The sequence below is a fragment of the Trachurus trachurus genome (genome assembly GCF_905171665.1).
Source record: "Trachurus trachurus genome assembly, chromosome: 23".
Taxonomy (NCBI): Eukaryota; Metazoa; Chordata; class Actinopteri; order Carangiformes; family Carangidae; genus Trachurus; species Trachurus trachurus.
The window spans coordinates 9,397,262-9,416,282 of record NC_139912.1 but is presented as its reverse complement, the minus strand read 5'-3'; the positions used below and the strand labels follow the sequence as shown (position 1 = coordinate 9,416,282).

The window sequence follows — 19,021 nt, the reverse complement described above, 5'->3', positions numbered from 1 at the left end:
TATGAGAAAGGCCGTGGACGTGTGCCAGAGTGGTAAATTCTCAGCGCTGGGAGTGGTCGATCCTCGTATAAGACCTCTGGCCTGGCAGGTCTGAATTACAGCTATCTGAATGACATCTCATTTCTGCCACCACCTGAGACAACGGTGATTACATCTGCCCTTGAAGGGGCGACAACAGATACAGCCACACTGCTGTGCATGATGAACCACAACAGCATGACACAGCATTGATTAGTTTATGGAGCAGAAAATCATGAACTATATCCTTTGCTTGAACCGGATAGCTAACATGAAGTGTTTGTTTTTTTTAAACATTTATCACAACGTTTGCCTTAAAACCTACATACATCGATGCTGTGATGATCAGTGCTTTGGGCTGTGGCCTCTAAACAATTTTCATGACCTAATTATGGTATTGATTAGCCTACATTATACTCCGACAAGGCTTGCGGATGCTGTCTGATTACATGTCCTTGTTTAACCCATTTTGCTTCACGTTTCCACATCCACAGTGCTTTCACTTCTTTCGCCGACAGAAGCTGACTGTGATCTGAGAAACATGCAAGCAACACCTTAAACACAAGGAAACCACAACGAGCATTTATCTCACAATTGTACTGAAAAACATCTTTGGTGTTGCTGATTAGCTGTGTGATAAGGGGAGAGAAAAAATATCACCAGAAATAACAGATCTTTGGCACTTGGATATCAGTAGGTTACACATGTAGGCTATATAAAGACCAAAAAGTGAGAAGACTGTGCATCAACTTGATTAGACATGTTGCAACTTTAATTTTCAGTACATCACCCAGTCAAATATTTGTTGCCACACTACAAAGACACTTTATCCATAAAATATATAATTCAGTGTGTAAAATAACTTAAAATTCTTACAATAATGAGTTTAAAGACAACATAACTTCACTGTTATGTTTCCACTGAACAGAATAAACAGAATAAATCCAGAGTTGGTTGAGAATAGGTATTTAAAAAAAATGCTGTAGGCCTATATCATGTAGCCACTGCCCCTCCACGTTTCTGATTTTGAAGCTGCTGATTAAAAATGGCTTTAAGCTTTGAACCCACTAATGGGTGTGTCCCTGAACCCTCAGCGAGCCTCCTGAATCTGATAACAGCACGGATACCATTCATTTGCCTTTTGGTTTTTTGGCTTTGAGCACTTTGAGGAATTCAGAAATCCAGCCCCTAGGCGACTGTCTGAATAAATGTCTCAAATGTTAGAAATGGAGCTTGGATAAATGGAGATTACGCCTGAATGCTACGTTTTTGTTGTATTCAAAGTGACTTATTCGTGTTATTGGAGGATTAAAGATAAAGAAAAAGGTTTAAAATATGAGTAAAGTCGGACTGTTCATTGTTGAGGACCGTGTGGGACTCCAGGCTTTATCTCTACTCTCCGCCTCTTTAAGTCTGCCCTACATCTGACTCATTTAGGTCCTTTGCCGTTTGCACAGCAGTCTGCGCTCTGCCCCATATTTTATTTGGCAATTCTCGCCGCCACCGCCGCCGCTGCTCCTGCTGCTGCTGCTGCGTAAAAAAGTCCTCGCTCTGCGCTTTGGAAATGTAGTTCTTTTTGCGCACGACGAGGTCTCCGAAATGGACCTGAAATCCGAACTGCTCAAGTCCATCTGGTACGCGTTCACATCGCTGGACGTGGAGAAGTGTGGGAAAGTCTCCAAATCGCAGTTAAAGGTAAGATGGGGAGTGACTGGGAGTTGTTTTGAGTTCAGGAAACCGAGCCGAGGGGTCGACTCCTGGGCAGCACAGACACACACTTTACACACAGTTTTCTGCGACTTTTTGCTTGGAATATACCAGAGCTCAACTCGTTCTGTATTTCTCTGTATGACATGCTATATTATATATGAGTTAAAGATGCAACGTGGGTAACACAGAGGCTCTACAAGCTCTCAGAGAAGACCAAATATTTGCTGAAGCTTCCAGTTTTCTCCTAACAAACATGCTCAGATTGGAGGTATAAGGTGTGAACCTGTGTTCTGGCTTCACAGCTCAAAGTCCAGCTTTTCCCAGTGGGCCATGCTCTTTATGAGAAACACAAAACCACCGCTATCAGGGCCTTTAAAAAAAAAAATCAAACTATAACACAAGACACAACAAAGAAGCTGTATTTTGACCTTATTTTTTGCTATCTGTGACACCACGGTGAGTGTTATTTGTGTCTGTCATGTTGCTTTTCTGTCCAGTTCCTACTTGCCTGCCTGAGCCCCCACAGCTGAGAAGAATCCAGGGAACTGGCAGAAAGCTGTCCTGACATGCATTAGTCCCCGAGGACCAGCTGTCTGTACTTGTGTGTGTGTGTGTGTTTGTAGTAGATATATGAAGAAATATGGAGGAGCACACAGAAGACTCACAGACTTATATGTGCTGCTGACTTTTGTGCATTTTGAGTGAGGTCATATAGAGCTTCTATATTCAATTCAATTCTCCTTCAGGTGCTTTCCCACAACCTGTACACCGTGCTGCACATCCCACACGACCCCGTGGCTCTGGAGGAGCACTTTCAGGACGACGATGACGGGCCGGTGTCCAATCATGGCTACATGCCTTACCTCAACAAATATATACTGGATAAGGTACGGTATGCACTTTTATTTCTAACAGCAGACATCTTGATGGCACTGTTTTAACAGCTTTATACGAGTTGTGAATTATTGGCAGGAAATGGCACTTTAACAACTATGTGACAAATTTAAAACTACATAGCTGCTCGAAGAGAGTTGCTCAAAATTCACAAAACCTACAGACTTACTGAGAATAAATAGATTGTTGAATTAGCCAAAAGGCGGCGGAAAAAGGCCATAAAAACACAACTGAATCAACAAAGGGAAGAAGGACAGAAGAAGCCAACAACTACAAACTGTGTGTTTGAAAGTTTATCTGGGATTAACCAAACCGTACATAGCTCCACATGCTTACTCAGGCTGGATGGTGAATTTTTTAAAATTTATTTCAGGCAGCAGTGAAGTTTGGTCAACACAGCCAACAATTAAAACAACATGAATCATTCTTTATTTCTAAAAAAAAAAAAATTACAAACCTCGAGTTGAAATAAGGCCACGGAGGCTCTGGTGACGAATCTTCAGCCTCATGTTTTTCCAACGTCGCCATTGTTAAAGTACTGCTAAGTTGAAACAGACAGTGTATGGCCTATTATAGTTCACAAAATAAAAGAAAATTGAGTCAAAAGCACAATATTTGTCTTTCTAAGTGTCTTCAGTGACTCAAAGTCGATTCGTATTTGCAGATAGTGGGAAAATATCCTTCAGTGCAGCTCTCAAATAAATGAACTGTTCCCCTCTGCTGACAGTTCATCTTTATCTTTGTCCTTGTTGCTCTCACCAGGTATGAGGAAATTTAGTTCAGAAGCCGAGCGACATATAGAGGTGGAGATAAAGTCAAGGGTTAAAGTGGGCGGAGCAACTTCCCATTAACCTGGATTGTGTTTTTGTTTGTTGATATAATATTTTCCACGGTTATTAAAGGCACTGAAGTCGTCGCCGTGTTTTTTTTTTGTCTTCTCAGGTTAAAGAGGGGATGTTCGATAAGGAGAAGTTCGACGACCTGTGCTGGATGATGACGATGAAGAAGAACTTCAAGGGGCCGCCACAGGGGGCGCTGCTATCGGAGAGGGACTGTTTCAAGCTCTTCTGTTTATTCAACCTCCTGTCTGAGGATCGCTACCCGCTGGTGATGATAGCAGAGGAGGTAAACGATGACGGAGGAGATAATTAGCGTATCAAAAACAGGAAATTGGGGTCAATAGTGAACATTTAGTGTTGTAACTGAAGGATTTGATTGAGACTTGATTGATTAGGGGTTGGCTGAGAATCATGACAATCGAGATAAAACTAGGGTCACAAATATATATACACATAACATTCGATAAGTGCAAACATGTCTTCAATAACGAATGAAGATTTAATCAGCGATAAGTCTCACCACCACAGCTTTTAACGCAGCTGCGAGCTGAGCCACTTTCACTGTGACCGGTTTATTGCTAGAAAGAAATATTAGGCTCCATAAAACCCCAGCTTGTGTCCCCAACAAAGTCCGACCATTTTACATTTTTTCACAGCAGTGCAAGTTAGTAAGTTAATGAGGCTCTTCCTTCCTGCACTTCCTCCATAATGCGTTTGGTTTCCTGTCGACAGAGACCAAAATAAACTGCCTTTGTACCGGCAGCACAGCTAGCCTTCCTCTGTAAACGTATATCACTGAATCATACTGATACAAGATGTCAATGCCTGTATCGGCTGATCCTGTATAAATGCGGTAACACTTTACTTGAATAGGTAGTCATAAGATTGACATAACACGGTCATAACCATGACATAACAGCTGTCATAAACATCAGTGAATACTTATGACAGCTGTCGTTAAGTGCCATTCGGTAAGTTATGTCACTTTTAATGCAAAGTTGACATTGTTTGAGATGTTTTTGTTCTGACAACTTGACATAAAGACAATTTAAACTGTCATAGCAGACCAGAATTGCCAAACTTTAAAAATGATGTCAAGTTCTCATAACAAGGACATCTCAAATAATGTCAACTTTGCATCAAAAGTGCTGTTATGTCATGGTTATGACAGTTTTATGTCAATCTTATGAATACCTATTCAAGTAAAGTGTTACCATAAATGCTAATATGTAAAAGTATCTGGCTGTTGTTTTTTTATTTTTTTTTAAGGTGGAGTATCTGCTCAAGAAAATCTCCACAGCTGTGAATGAGGAGTGGGATGGGAAGCTCTTGGAGGACTTGATATCCCAGGATGCCACGTTCCAGGAGGAAGGGATGTCCGTGTGGTCGTTCCTGGAGCACATGGGTGCGGGTCAGCTGCTGAGGGTCACCAGCGGCGAGGCCTTCAGCCTGGCGCTGGACGAGGTCTTCCTGGAGATGTACCACAACGTCCTGAAGAGGGTGAGCATTTCTATCAACCTTTTATTCTTTTATTTTATTAATTTATTAGTCAAATCATCTGCTTCTTCTGTCGTCTTCATCCTGAACGCTGTTTTCCAGGGTTACATGTGGAAAAAGGGCCACGTGCGTAGGAACTGGACCGAGCGCTGGTTCGTGCTGAAGCCGCTCTCCGTGTCCTACTACGTCAGCGAGGACCTGAAAGACAAGAAAGGAGAAATCCAGCTGGATAAAAGCTGCGTGATAGAGGTTGGTGTGGAAACATTAGTCCAAACGAGTTCACCACCCCCTCACCTTCTTCAACCAACTATTAAACTAACTCGCTGACTGTTTCTTCCCCGCGCCGCAGCCTCTTCCAGACAGGGACGGGAAGCGCTGCCTGTTCTGTGTGAAAACTCACAATAAAACCTACGAGATGAGTGCGTCTGACCAGAAGCAGAAGGTGGAGTGGACTCAAGGTGTGTTGGTGTGTACAAGTGGAAACACAAGGAAACAATCACAAATTAACACCACCGATTTATAAATAACATCTTTGGACTTCTGCTCATCTGCTAAACACCAAAACTCCTGAACTTTTTTTTATTTAATTTGAACCCATTTGGTGATGAGTTCAACAGGTTCACACAGAGATGTCAAATATTTGTTGCTTCCTGCTCCGCAAATATGAGAATCTGGAGCTTTGTTTGAATTATGCATGATGGTAAATCTTTTTTTTTCTTTTTCTTTTGGGGTGTTACTTGGATAAAACAAGCGATTCAAGGTCATGAGTTTTGGAAATTGTGAATGTTTCCTGCTGCTTTCTGTTGTTCACAAACTAAACAAGTGGGCAATTTATTAATCATCAGATAAACTGGTGATGAAAATTATCATTATGTGCAGCTCTAACCATCTTATGTGTATATGTTTATTAAAGGGATAGTTCATAATAGTATGGCAAATTGGCCCATTGCCATAATAATTGTCGGTGCAAGCTATTTTTAGAACGGCGGAGCAGAGCCGCAAGCTGCTCAGAGCTACGCTACTGAGGCTAATGGGATTTCTTGGTCCAACAACTCCAAAACGCTCTCATGGACAAGACCTGCACATTCACCACGCTATGAGATAATAACCAAAAACTCTGAGACGGAGTTGTTTTTGAGGTAAATTCATGCAAAACCACTTATGCGTGTTCCGGTCAGGGGCAGTTTTTCAATAAGCAGTCTCTGCATTTGCCTCTAAAACAACTCAGTCTGGTAACTTTCCGTTATTATCTCATAGCGTGGTGAATGTGCAGGTCACAACTTGTCCACCAGAGCGTTTTGGAGTTGTTGGATTGTGTATTTGATGAGTTTGATGAGGGAAACCAAGAAATCCCATTAGCCTCCATAGCGTAGCTCTGAGCAGCTCGTGGCTCTGCTTCGCCATTCTAAAAATAGCTTGCACTGACAATTAAAGGTAACAAACCTACTCCTCAAACTAAAGGGATTATGGCAATGGGCCAATTTGCCAAAATGTTGAACTATCCCTTTAACGTTAGAGCAGGGAGAAGATGTCACAAGACACACAACAAGCAGAGGAGAGAGAAAGGAGCAGTAGGAATCTGGAGGAGTCGTGTTTTTGTTTTGTTGAATGTGACATTGACATTCCAGCTCATTTTCAACAACGTTGTCATGTGACACTGAGAAATTTCAAAGTTGCATAATTTTTCTTATCGTGTTTATTTTAAAGGCCGTGAATTATTTCATTATTTCATTATGCACATCCCAGCTAAATCAACCACAACCACAGCGACAACTGTTAACACTGTTCATTTACAGTAGGATATCCATGTTTGTGTGTGTGTGTGTGTGTGTGTGTGTCACCTCTCCAGCCCTGCAGACAGCCCTCCGTCTCCAGAGCGAAGGCAAGTCTTCCTTTCACCAAGAACTCAAACTGAAGAGGCGGGTCCAGCGGGAACACAGCCAACGGGAGCGCAGCCGGAGCGCCCGCAGCAGCTGCAGCAGCCAATCGGACGACTCGAACATCCAGGAGACGGAGAAGATGGAGAAAGAGAAAGACAGACAGGACCTGGAGATCGAAAGCATCATCCAGGTAAAAGAGGGAGGAGGACGGGGGATCAGAGGAGGGATGAATCTGTGTCTGTATGACGAGCTTATATGTGTGTGTTGGTGTTTTGCAGCACGCACGGGAGTTGGAAACTAGACGAAGGGAAGCGGAGGAGAGAGAAAGGAGGAAACAGAGGGAGGTGCAGATGGAGCTGGAGAGGCAGTTGAAAGAAGCTGAGATGGTGAGGAAAAAAGTTGATGAGAAGCCAGATGAGAAGATTTATTTACAGTTCCTCTGAAACGGGAGTTGACGTCCGTCCCGTTGGGTCTGATGATCTGTGGAAACAGCACCAACACATTGGCATTATAAAAGTCAGATTTAACCTTTAGTGATGATGTGGAGAAACGGTTACGACATTCGTGGAAAAGGTGATTCAGGAATAGGTCAGTTTTTTCCACTTAACTGGTGCTGTTTGTGTGTGTGTGCGTGTGTATGCATGTGTGTGTGTGTGTGTGTGTGTAGTTGAGAGACAGCATGCAGGCAGAGATGCAGGAGAAGGCGAAGGAGGCCGAGCAGCAGAAGAAGAGGATCCAGGAGCTGGAGCTGACGCAGCGGAAACTGGAGTCGGCGCTCAACATGGAGATCCAGGCTCGACTGGAGGAGGAGCGGGCCGGGCAGGAACTGCAGAGGTGACACACACACACACACACACACACACATACACATACACACATCCCTCTGGGCTCTAAACCAGGGATAACACAATGTCGGACACTGTGAGCTTCCTCTCGGGCAAAACTGAGAGAAGTGAGCTCAAGAATATTAAAGCAGACCCTGTTATCATTTGGATAACTCCTATTGGGGCCTATTAGGTTGTGGGGTCGCCTGAAATGTCCAGTAATTGATAAAAAATATTTTTTAAACTAATTATTATTCTTTAAAAAAAAATATGATTAAAACACCACACACAATCCTAAACAACTGTATTCTACACTTTCACTTTTTCGAATTTAAAGCTAGTTAAAATAAAATGCAGCATATAAAAATGTCTGAGCTGGCACATCTTGATTGTGATGTCAAAATGGGGTCATGAGCCAGAAAAGGTTGGGAACCACTGAATTAGGGGCTAATAATGCTCTGAGATATAGAGCTATAAATTCCCACAATGCTCAGGGGGATATAAATCAGATATTTAATGCTGTTTTATAATCCTATATTAGTTTACAGGCGACTGTCAGCGTTTTAGCCCGACACTGAACAGAGCAGTGTCTTCTCAGAGGATCTGTGGATGTTTATTTACAATGAGAAACTAGTTCAAGATAAGGACTTCCACGGAAATCCGAGTTGCACTGAAATATGTGTGTCATGTCGATGTGTTTGAAGTAGATTGCGTCAATCGCGTGCTGATGGTTTCATAATTGCTTCCATTAACTCTGTGTGTCAAAGCTGCTGTTGGTAATTGGGTCAAACCAAACCAAACCAAACCAAACCAGCTCCTCAACTTCTTCTGCTCTTTCTTCTTTTTTTTTCTCTCCAGGTTGCTGCAGGCTGAGGAGGAGAAGAAGAAGCAGTTCCAGCTCCTGCAGGAGCAGCAGAGGGCCCTGGAGAACCTCTGCACCATGATGCAGGACGAAGACGGCAGCGCCGAGGTGGACACGCCCTCGGCCCTCCACTCGGCCTCGCAGGAGCTGCAGGACCTGAGGGCGTCGCGCCAGAGGAGCCACCAGCGCCTGGAGGTGAGGAGAGGGAGAGAGGAGGAGGAGTGCTGCGATTAGCTCTGTGTGTGTTTAAAATCAATAAAACAAAAACACTGACGAGCAGATGTGACTTTCCTGCTCTGGCCTCAGGAGGTGCAGGAGAAGCTGAGGAACGCCAGTCAACATGTGCGTCACTGGAACGTCCAGCTGAACCGCCTGATGACGCCCATCACTCCTGGAGGTGCAGCGTCTCTACCTACTACATGTCATCATGATATTAATTATATTATTACCTTCATTTAAAGGGATAGTTCAACATTTTGGCAAATTGGCCCATTGCCATAATCCCTATAGTCATAGCAGTAGGTTTGTTACCTTTAATTGTCGGCGCATGTTGTTTTAACAACAGCGGAGCAGAGCCGCGAGCTGCTCAGAGCTACGCTACAGAGGCTAATGGGATTTCTTTGTTTCCCTCATCAAACTCATCAAATACACAATCCAACAACTCCAAAACACTCTCGTGGACAAGTTGTGACCTGCACATTCACCACGCTATGAGATAATAACAGAACGTTACGAGACAAAGTTGTTTTCGAGGTAAATTCATGTAAAACCGCTGATGCGCGTTCCTGTCGAGGGCAGTGTTTCAGCAAACAGCCTCTGCATTTGCCTCTGAGCAGCTTGCAGCTCTGCTCCACCGTTCCTAAAAAATAGCTTACACCAACATATAAAGGTAACGAACCTACTCCTAAAACTATAGGGATTATGGCAATGGGCCAATTTGCCAAAATGTTGAACTATCCCTTTAAATTAATTATTATTATTATTTAATTAATTATTAAAAATTATTAAAAAACCCAACACAGATTAGAACATTGAAACTATGAGGAGGTTCTGTTATCACAACTTTTCATTTGAAAGTATCAAAGTATCTTTTCTCATGGAGAAAAAATCCAATCAGATGTAATTTAACCTTTATGTAGCGGCTACTCATCCTCAAACAAACAAAAAAAAACATAGGCCCACACAGGTGCATGCTGGTCATAAACTGGTTGACCTACATGAATGACCTAATGTACTTATAGCATTATCCGTAAAATAAACACAATTGTTAGATAAGCAAACAATATAAAGAAACTAATAGAAGAAAAATAAAACAAATTAATTGAAGTAATCCATCTCAAAACAAATATAAATAATAGAAAAATCATCACTAGTTCAGCATTTTGCACAGTGGGACGATGCAGTTGAGTTTGCACTTTGTCCTTGAAGGGGAGAGAGATGATGAGACATTATCTGGGTTCTTGAATAAATTCTACAGCAGCACATGGGAACAAAGCAAAATAAGAATAATAAAAAGGATATCTGTAAAAATTCCTGGGTTTGGACCTGCTCCAGAAACTAATAACTTCTGTCTTGAACTCTGACCTAACTCCTTAAAATAGGACGTTAACATAAACTCATTGGGGGACATAGTTAAGTGGCGGTTTTGAGGCCTTACTTGGAGTCAACTGGATGTTTTTTTCTTTCTTCTCTTCAGAGCGTTTGGAACATAGCCTATCATCCCAAAAAAAGTGTCCCAAAAAGGAAGGCGCCCTGGCGAGTAACGAGTTCATCTCCAAATTCAAGATCCGAGCCGAGCAGAACAGCAGGAGGAATCCGGAGGACGAGCAGAGGCTGGAGGAGCAGCTGGAGGCCGCCCACCTCTCAGACAAATCGGACCAATCGCAGGGAAAACCCAACGGGCAGATGTGATGAACCACAAGGGAACAAGTTCTCTAATGTACGAGTTTAAAAGTGATGAGAGAAAGTCTTCGTCGTGTGTGTCGAGAGAGTGAGAGTGGAAGGAGGAAGGAGAGACGTTATTTAGAGCGATGCAGAGAAAACATGCTAAAAAGCTTTGTATTATATTTATACTCAGAGTTGCACACACTAACATGGAGAATGATTCAGGAATAAATGAAAACACATTTGTCTAAGATCAACAGAAATTTACAGTTTTTGTACAAATAAAGTTTCTCGGTGAATAATAAAATTCACTAAAACCTCTCTGAACAACGGCCTCAGTTCATCTCAGACTCGGCTGCTCCTCTCTCGCTCGTATCTGATGATGACGGTGGAAACCACAGGAAGTCGAGTGCAGACAAGAAAAGGGTTGAAAAAAAGTGCAGGTGAATACATCATTGCACAGGAGCCAGAGGTTTCAACACTCTTACCTTTAGCGGTTTGCAAAACAAAACAAAATACTGAGCAGCTGCTGAACCCAACACGTGAACGAGCTGGTAAATATACCGCCCGAGGCTCTCATTACAGATATATTATCAGCATATGGAGCAGATAAGTGATCAGAAATTGCACAACAGGAATATTTAAGTGACAATGACTCGTCATATTTACTTTATTTTTCAGATGCTCAGTTCATGTCCTGCTCATAAATCCTTCACTGTGAAATGTAAAGAATCCCGAGGAAAGTTGTTTGTTTGTGGTTCATATTTATACTACAATAAAGATAAAACTGATACCATGAGGGGAAATTCACAAAATATAATATTAGCTGATATATTATTTCTATCACCATGATGATTATATTTAAAAAATCTCAATTATTTATATCAGTACCAGCCTTAAAAAGCATTACATCATCATAACAATTTAAAGGTTGGGACTAGGAAACAAAATTATCATAAAGTAAATTAAAAAGTCAAGGCTTTTCTATTCGTTTTCTCCACAAACCTTACTCATTTGAAATCATTTGCAATAGTATAAATAAATGCATTTATAAGTGAAGTGGGAGTGGTGCCATTTCATTTGCAACAATAGTTTATAGCCAAAATAATAACAAGGTTAATAATATCTTAAGCCTTTTTTCCAAGTTGTCCATTTACATTATTTTACACAGCGTAAAATGACATTTCTCTTCTTTCTTTTTTTGAATACTTTATTTTAAAGTTTACAATTATGCAAGAAGAGTAGCCTACAACTCATTCCCACTTAAGGACTGAGGTAAAAGAATAACAACAGTAACTAATCAGACAAAGTATAAATAATAAAAAAAAAATCATGATAAATACATAAAGATGAGAATAAAAAAAATCAATTATTACGATACATGTGTACCTAGACGTTAACAGCTGTTAATGGTAATGTTTCTATATATTCAATAGAAGGTTTCAAGAATAAACAACTTCATCAAAGAAAGAAAGAAAGAAAGAAAGAAAGAAAGAAAGAAAGAAAGAAAGAAATACCTCAAGGTGGCGCTGCAGCAGAGAAGAGCATGACCCGGAAGGAAAACAGAGTCAGTCAACCAGCTTTACAGTCTGCTTCAAACATCATGGCAGCGCCCTGCACCGTGTCATGCAGGTTGTAGAGAGTCTGTTTTTTATTTAACCGCAGTTTATCCGGACAGATGATGAGTTTGTTTTGACCCGGTCGGTGAGACATCGTTAGGTTTCGGACTCACTGCACCATGTTGTCGGTGGTTGTTGTCAGAGGGAAGTTCCGGGGGGCTCTGGTGTCTCTGGGCCGCCGGACCCTCTCCTCCAGCGGTCCCACTCCCCCTCCTCCTCCGCCGCCGCAGACCTCCGCTCCTCTCCCGGTCCCGGGCAGCGAGGGGCCGGAGGAGGAGGAGGAGGCGCGGAGCTGGAGGCGCTGGAAGGACCCGGGCGACCGCTCCGTGTTCCTGTTCCCCGGGCAGGGCAGCCAGTTCGTGGGCATGTGCAGGGGGCTGTTGAAGTACCCCAACGTGAAGGAGATGTTCACCGTGGCCCGGAGGATCCTCGGCTACGACCTGCTGGCGCTGTGCCTGGACGGGCCCGAGGAGGAGCTGCTGAAGACGGTGCACTGCCAGCCCGCCGTGTTCATCACCTCGCTGGCCGCGGTGGAGAGGCTCAACCGGGAGAACCCCAAGGTGAGCCACCGACCCACAACCTGTCGGATGGATGGATGGATGCTTTATTAATCCCGAAGGAAATTCACAAGATATGATGATTAATCGATTAATCTGTAATCTATGGACAGGATATGATCCAGCAACTACAGTGTTAATGTGTTTTTAACTCAATGTCTTGTCTGATGAGATCATCTAATAATCAAACGATTTGTTTCATTATCACTTGATTATTTTTCAGTTTTGTCTATAACGTGTTAGAAAAAAAATAAAATATTCCTGTCGTGGCATCTCCAAGTATATTTTTTACTTTTTAAATGTCTTAAATAATTACTCAATAATTACCAATTCTGCCCACCAATGAATTGACTAATAATAGGCTAGCTAAGGAGTAGGCTACACTATAATATTGTTCAGTTGGTCAATATTTTCACTTTTTGCTGAAGTTGAACATTGTCTATTAAAATGAAAACAGGATATTGATTTGTAACTTAAAAAGTAATATGATACTCAGTGCTGAAATATAAAAAGATACTTGCAATTAAAAACCTTGCATTATATAAAAGTGCATAAGGATCAGGACAGGAGCAAAATGTATAAGTACCAAAAGTTGAAAGAAGATGAATGTAGAAGAATGACATGATTCAACTTTTTTTTGCAATTAAAATGTCCAATCTATGAAGTTAGAAAATATTTTATCTTGTTATGTCTGATAAACCGATTAAACATTCAATTTATACTGATACAAAACAAAGAAGAATGCTGGAATCTGATAAAATTATATATTTTCTGTCATTAAGATATTAATTGTGTCTGCATTAACCCATTATATTATTATTATTACTGAGGTGTTATATTCTTTATCTCTTCACATCTGTCCTCAGGCCGTTGAGTCGTGTGTTGCTGCTGCAGGTTTCAGTGTCGGAGAATTTGCTGCTCTGGTCTTTTCTGGTGCCATGAACTTCGCAGAAGGTAAATAAACATGCAGGACATACTGATGGAGCTCAGTGAAAAACTCAGTGCCCCATTAACCCCAGATGTGTCGTCTACCTATCCAGCTCTGTACGTGGTGAAAGTGCGAGCCGAGGCCATGCAGAAGGCGTCGGAGCTGGTTCCCAGTGGGATGCTGTCGGTCGTCGGCCGACCTCAGGCTCAGTATAAATACGCCTGTTTGCAAGCGAAGGAGCACTGTAGGAGTCTGAAGGTCGAAGATCCTGTGTGCTCTGTGGCCAACTACCTGTTCCCTGACGGCAGAGTCATCGCAGGACACCAACAGGTGGGACACATCTGTTTCATCAGAGCTGTGTTGTATATTCACCCAATATAGTTTTTTTTTCTTTTTTCTCAGCTGTTTAGGTCATATCCTGCTCCAGAGCCAGATGTTTGTTCATGGTTCATAGTTTATATCAAAACAGATCAAACTTTACTGATACCCAAAGGAAAAATCCACAACAAAATAAAAATAGCTGATATATCATGATGATCACCATTATTATGTTTGAAAATGTCCATTAATCTCAATTATAAATACCAGTAACTGTAATGAAAAGCTCTGAAAGCATAAAATTCTCTTTTGAAATTGGAACCAGGAAATGTTTGGCAATTTGTTTTTATGCAAACTATGTTGATATATCAAAATAGTTGCCAGTTAAATGTTTCTGTTAATCATAGTGGTGTCGTCCTCGCAGGCTCTGGATTTCCTCCAGCAGAACTCCAGGCGTCTGGGCTTCATGAGGACCAAACGTCTCCCGGTCAGCGGAGCTTTTCACACGGAGCTGATGGCGTCGGCCACCGAACCTCTGAGGGAGGTGCTCAGGAAGGTGGAGGTCAGTCGTGGTGTTTTCTACTGTAGCCAACAGCCATCACCCATCATGTTAATTATTATGTAGCACCTCTCCCATTTTGCATGAAAGGGATAGTTCAACATTTTGGCGAATTCGCCTATTGCCATATTCCCTATAGTCATAGAAGGTTCATTACCTTTAACTATCGGTCCATGTTGTTTTGAGATCCACAGGGCAGAGAAGTAGTTCAGAGTATTTGCTTCATGTGTCGTAATGTTACATAATTATACATGTTTATCTCATAGCATGGTGAATATGCAGGTCACAACTTGTCCACCAGAGCATTTTGGAGTTGTTGGATTGTGTATTTGATGAGTTTTTGAGGGACAGGGGACCGGTACCGTTCACCTCCATTGTGTTCGCTGAGCAGCTCACGTCTCTGCCCCGCTGATCTCAAAACAACATGCACCGATAATTAAAGATAATGAACCTACTCCTGCTATGACTATAGGGATTATGGCCAAAAATGTCGAACTATCCCTTTAATCACACGACGACTCCTCCTGCAGGTGCGGCGTCCCGAGATCAACGTGTACTCCAACGTGGACGGCAAGCGCTACATGAACGAGAGCCACGTGCGCAGGCAGCTGGTGAAGCAGCTGGTGTCGCCCGTGAAGTGGGAGCAAACGCTGCACGAGATCTACGAGCGGACGCAGGGCGAGCGCTTCCCTCACACCTACGAGGTCGGCCCGGGGAAGCAGCTGGGCGCCACGCTGCAGATGTGCAACAGGAAGGCCTACAAAACATACACGCAGGTGCCCGTCACCACTTACGAAGACTGATAATGCAGAGGTGTGGACTCTTAGACCTTGCAAGCTCCTGTGGTTGCTTCCTTGGGTCTTGTTTGTGTGTGTGTAATTAAATAAATTTGTCTTTTTTTTATTATTATTATTATTAACGAGACAGAAACAGTTTGTCATTATGAATTTTATTTGCATCACGTGAAAAGCAGTTTCAAGTCTGCAACAGAAAGTCCAGCTCCCTTCATTTTCCATTAAACCAGGCTATATATCATCTGTTTAAAAAAAAAAATTCTGTGTTGGCCTCTTAAACCAGTAAGAAACAAATCAGGATACAAAAGACTGCAGGCCAGCAACAGTCCAGTCAGTCATGGTGACATGCTTTTTGACAACTGTGAACCAACACGTCACTGCTACAATACGCTGGCCAACTCCTTACAACTCATTTAAACTACATATCCACACGGCCCTGATCGGTTTAAGTTTTACTTAATATTATTTTTTTGTCGCTTGCCCAATAAGTTGTTCACAGTCTTTTAAGTGTCAGCCTCAATACCGCTCATTAAAATAGTATAAAAAAAGAGAAGTCAAAGTAAACAGCAGGAACAAATCAGTTAGCAGTAATTGATAATTGTCACTCGTTTGCAAATGTTTTTTTTGTTTTTTTTTTCCTTTTTTTCTTTTTTCTGTCAAACGTATAATGGCCCTAAAGGACCTGCTGCTCATGGCGCCTCAGGCTTTCCACTCCATCCACAGCGCTCCGAACACGGCCACTGCAGCCACCAGTGCCACAGTCACCGCGGCTCCTCTGGTCCAGCCAGCGCAGGTCATCGGTTTGTAACTGGACACCTGGAAAATGATTGAACTGAATTGGTTTTCATGTTCATGTAAGCAAAAATAAGGTACAGGTTTGTTTTTAAAAGACATAAGTAAGTTATAGAACAAAAATTGAATACAAAAACATAGAAAACAAAAGCATAATCATTACATTCTTTATACATATTCAAAAAGGAGTGAGAATCAGCTATGTTTATTTTATCCCACTCCTTAATAAATAATAAGTAAGTCATTTACCCAGCTTCCTTAATTTTCTAGTGTTTCATTGTTTACAATAGAAGAAAACGAAAAACAGAAAAATTAAGTGTAGTGGGGTCAAACTTGATGTGCATTTGTGTCTCAGTGCTGAGCAATAGGACATTTTTTCATCCTGTCTGGTTGTAGATGAGCGTTTTGGATCCCTTCACAAGCAGGAACAGGGTGCATTTCTTAATTTTAAACCAATTTGGAGCGACAGAATTTCATCTTATACCTTGACTTAATTTGGTTTAAAAGTTAAACCTCATTGGTGCAGCCTTAGCTAAAGAAATGACTAAAGAGTGTTTATCTGCTCTACTATAACCCACTAATAATAGAAGGAAGAGAATGGGCATTTTTATAGGAGATGCTAATAAGAATCAGAATAACTTCATACAGTATGGTCAGAAAGAAAGAAAAGGGAAAAGAAAACAGTACAAATCATATTAAAAAACAAACAAACAGGGTCAATTGAAACATGTGTAGTGCCAAGTGTTACCCAGGCTGTCCAGGCCTCGGCTCTGAAGACCCCCTGCCCCGGCCCAGTGTTCACCATCCAGGCCTTCACAGCAGCACAGAGACCCTGGAAGCTCCACATCTGGCTGTGGATATCACTGCAACGGGACGAGAGCATGTCACAGCCGGTCAGATGAGTGAAACAACATGAAAAAAAAAAGGCTCAGTCGGACTTCTCACCGATAGATGGTCCTGGTCAGCGCCTGAGTCGGCCTCAGCATGTGCAGAGGAGTCGGAAGCCAGTTTGGCCCTCGGCCGGTCCACTCCCGGTCCAGCTGGTCTCCGATCGCGGCCAGTTGGCGAGCAACAGCACGTGCACTCCTGTCACTGACCCTGCAGCAGGAGATTTTTTTACTCAGTGTTTGTTTTATTTAGTTAAACTGATCCCACACAGTCTGTTGCGTGAGGGTCATTCTGTCTGAACTGTGTGGTGTTGTTGTTGTTATTACGTAACAGTCAAGGGCCTTTGTTTGTTGTACCTGAGGTTCACGTCGAACATGATGGCCCCTGCTGCGTCCACCTCGCCAGGTCCAGCCTGGAGGGAGACGACACGACTCGGCTGTCTTGTTTGCTCCACCATCTTTGTTTTCTGGGACACCAACAACCAGCAAATATGCAAATGAGTCATCGTGGTACATGCACTATATAAAACCAGGGGCTTCATTAGCCATGCAGAGTAGATAATGGCACAGTGGTTTGACAGTGTCTATCTGTGTGTGTGTGTGTGTGTGTGTGTGTGTGTTATCCCTGCTTGACTCCCAACGGTCATAAACAGGCTGTGTAAATAGAGGGTCAGGTTACCAGGATAGGTGGTGGCCTTGTTACTGGGGAGAGACGCCAGGTAGATAAAACAGGCTCTCCTTGGTTTGATGAGATGACATCACCTGTTGGATTTAGTCCAACGGTTGTAGGCCGCGTAGCTACTACTTACTCTTACTAAGTACTAGGCTAACAAATGTGGGTGAGGTTAAGGATGACTTTATTACACTACTGCACATCTGATCTACTTTTCTCTTAATACACGTATGACTTTTTATTCTCTGTTTACACTCAGGCCTTCATGTGTTTGTTGTAGCCTCCTACGTGCACCTGTCCGGGAGCCAGTTTCTGTTGTGCTGCTGCAATCATGTGCCTGAATGCAAATGCCTCAATTTCCATAACTCAAATCAACCAAACTGCCTTTTTTACCCTTGCCAAGAAGGAAAAAAAACCATAATTTGTTCCACAGAATGTCTCTATATGTGTTTAATGTTTGTATATTTATACATCCTGAAGCATAATAATGGAAAACTTTTCTTTTTAAACCAATTAAAAGACAAATACATGAAAATATGGACATAAATGTGTGAATTTTAATAATATGATCACACACAAGGCAGCAAAAATAATCCTCAGGACAGTTCTTGAGTGTAATTCGTGTAATAGTCTGTAGTAGTTTGGCCTATTGTCATAACAAAGAGATGAAATCATCCCTTTCACCCAAAGCAAACAAAGGTCGTTTTGAAGATCACACATACTTGGTAACACTTTAAATCCACATAGGTTGATTAATTTGAAAATAACAAACTATGTTTATTAATAACTCAATCAATCATATTGTATTATGTTATAATAATATCGTGTTATATAGCCTACTAATAGGATATGAACGTCCTACCGCCCTGACAGTCAACAGGTGCATAGACAATAAAAAGAGAGTAAAACCTACCTTTTGTGTAGATTAAAATGGACGCCGCCCTGTAATAAATACATAGATACATTATAATCATAGTATTTTGAAAATTATATAAATGAAGTAAAGAAATCATCGTAAGGTGTTTTCCTGTACTTACAGCAGCGTCCTTTAATCTTGTTGCTCTCAGGTAACTGCCACAAATATGATTGGCCACGCCTTTTACCTGCTGCTGCCGACAGTGGCCACTAGGAGGCGACAGTGGTTCTGCTTTAGAAAATTGATTTAGGCCTATCGTTTCTGGATAAAATAAAGTTTTCCTTGTTTCTTTGTCTTCTGGGGGGCATAAAACCTTACATCACTTCTGATGTAAGGTTTTATGCATTTCAAACCAACAATGTGCACACTTTCTGAGTGTCAAAACGAGTCTCAAATCTAAAGTGCCAACAAATTGCAAGAAATTATGTGTTATTAAGTGATTTGAGTGTTTTGCCAAATATGCATGCACGTTTTGTTTCTGTTTGCTTGTTTTATGATACAAAGTTGATGTAAAAAAGTCTTTTGGTTTATAGTTTGCTCATACATTTACATAATTGAGAATAAGGTCCC

The 19,021-nt window shown here is 41.9% G+C and overlaps 3 protein-coding genes across 4 annotated transcripts; 2 read left to right on the top strand and 1 right to left on the bottom strand.

Annotated features, from left to right (window-relative positions):
* Positions 1 to 1,507: 1,507 nt before the first annotated feature.
* Positions 1,508 to 10,699, top strand: def6c (DEF6 guanine nucleotide exchange factor c). Its single transcript, XM_083999151.1, has 12 exons — positions 1,508 to 1,713; positions 2,475 to 2,615; positions 3,565 to 3,747; positions 4,731 to 4,961; positions 5,061 to 5,207; positions 5,308 to 5,416; positions 6,808 to 7,028; positions 7,117 to 7,224; positions 7,506 to 7,672; positions 8,521 to 8,719; positions 8,831 to 8,921; positions 10,221 to 10,699. Exons 1-12 carry the CDS (start codon positions 1,618 to 1,620, stop codon positions 10,433 to 10,435), a joined length of 1,908 nt encoding a protein of 635 aa, XP_083855277.1. The 5' UTR covers positions 1,508 to 1,617; the 3' UTR covers positions 10,436 to 10,699.
* A 1,206-nt stretch (positions 10,700 to 11,905) lies between these two features.
* Positions 11,906 to 15,247, top strand: mcat (malonyl CoA:ACP acyltransferase (mitochondrial)). The gene is made up of 5 exons (XM_083999799.1): positions 11,906 to 12,587; positions 13,451 to 13,538; positions 13,625 to 13,842; positions 14,255 to 14,392; positions 14,920 to 15,247. Exons 1-5 carry the CDS (start codon positions 12,147 to 12,149, stop codon positions 15,190 to 15,192), a joined length of 1,158 nt encoding a protein of 385 aa, XP_083855925.1. The 5' UTR covers positions 11,906 to 12,146; the 3' UTR covers positions 15,193 to 15,247.
* A 110-nt stretch (positions 15,248 to 15,357) lies between these two features.
* bik (BCL2 interacting killer) lies at positions 15,358 to 18,608 on the bottom strand. Of its 2 annotated transcripts, XM_083999266.1 has the most exons (6): positions 18,573 to 18,608; positions 18,449 to 18,477; positions 17,220 to 17,329; positions 16,921 to 17,073; positions 16,724 to 16,838; positions 15,358 to 15,999 (listed from the first exon to the last, which is right to left on the bottom strand). In XM_083999266.1, the coding sequence occupies exons 3-6, from the start codon at positions 17,318 to 17,320 to the stop codon at positions 15,883 to 15,885; spliced, it is 486 nt and encodes a 161-aa protein (XP_083855392.1). In that variant the 5' UTR covers positions 17,321 to 17,329; positions 18,449 to 18,477; positions 18,573 to 18,608; the 3' UTR covers positions 15,358 to 15,882. The 2 variants fall into 2 exon arrangements, with proteins under 2 accessions (XP_083855392.1, XP_083855391.1); XM_083999265.1 differs by lacking the exons at positions 18,449 to 18,477; positions 18,573 to 18,608 and having other exon boundaries at positions 17,220 to 17,719.
* Between the last annotated feature and the right edge of the window lie 413 nt (positions 18,609 to 19,021).

Coding starts and splice junctions, on each gene's coding strand:
- mcat (XM_083999799.1), top strand. CDS start 12,147: ATGTTGTCGGTGGTTGTTGTCAGAGGGAAGTTCCGGGGGGCTCTGGTG. Junction 13,843..14,254: donor TCATCGCAGGACACCAACAG/GTGGGACACATC, acceptor TCGTCCTCGCAG/GCTCTGGATTTCCTCCAGCA. Junction 14,393..14,919: donor AGGTGCTCAGGAAGGTGGAG/GTCAGTCGTGGT, acceptor CTCCTCCTGCAG/GTGCGGCGTCCCGAGATCAA.
- bik (XM_083999265.1), bottom strand. CDS start 17,404: ATGAAGCCCCTGGTTTTATATAGTGCATGTACCACGATGACTCATTTG. Junction 17,074..17,219: donor ATGTTCGACGTGAACCTCAG/GTACAACAAACA, acceptor CTCCTGCTGCAG/GGTCAGTGACAGGAGTGCAC. Junction 16,839..16,920: donor CTGACCAGGACCATCTATCG/GTGAGAAGTCCG, acceptor GTCCCGTTGCAG/TGATATCCACAGCCAGATGT.
- def6c (XM_083999151.1), top strand. CDS start 1,618: ATGGACCTGAAATCCGAACTGCTCAAGTCCATCTGGTACGCGTTCACA. Junction 8,720..8,830: donor GGAGCCACCAGCGCCTGGAG/GTGAGGAGAGGG, acceptor CTCTGGCCTCAG/GAGGTGCAGGAGAAGCTGAG. Junction 8,922..10,220: donor GACGCCCATCACTCCTGGAG/GTGCAGCGTCTC, acceptor TCTTCTCTTCAG/AGCGTTTGGAACATAGCCTA.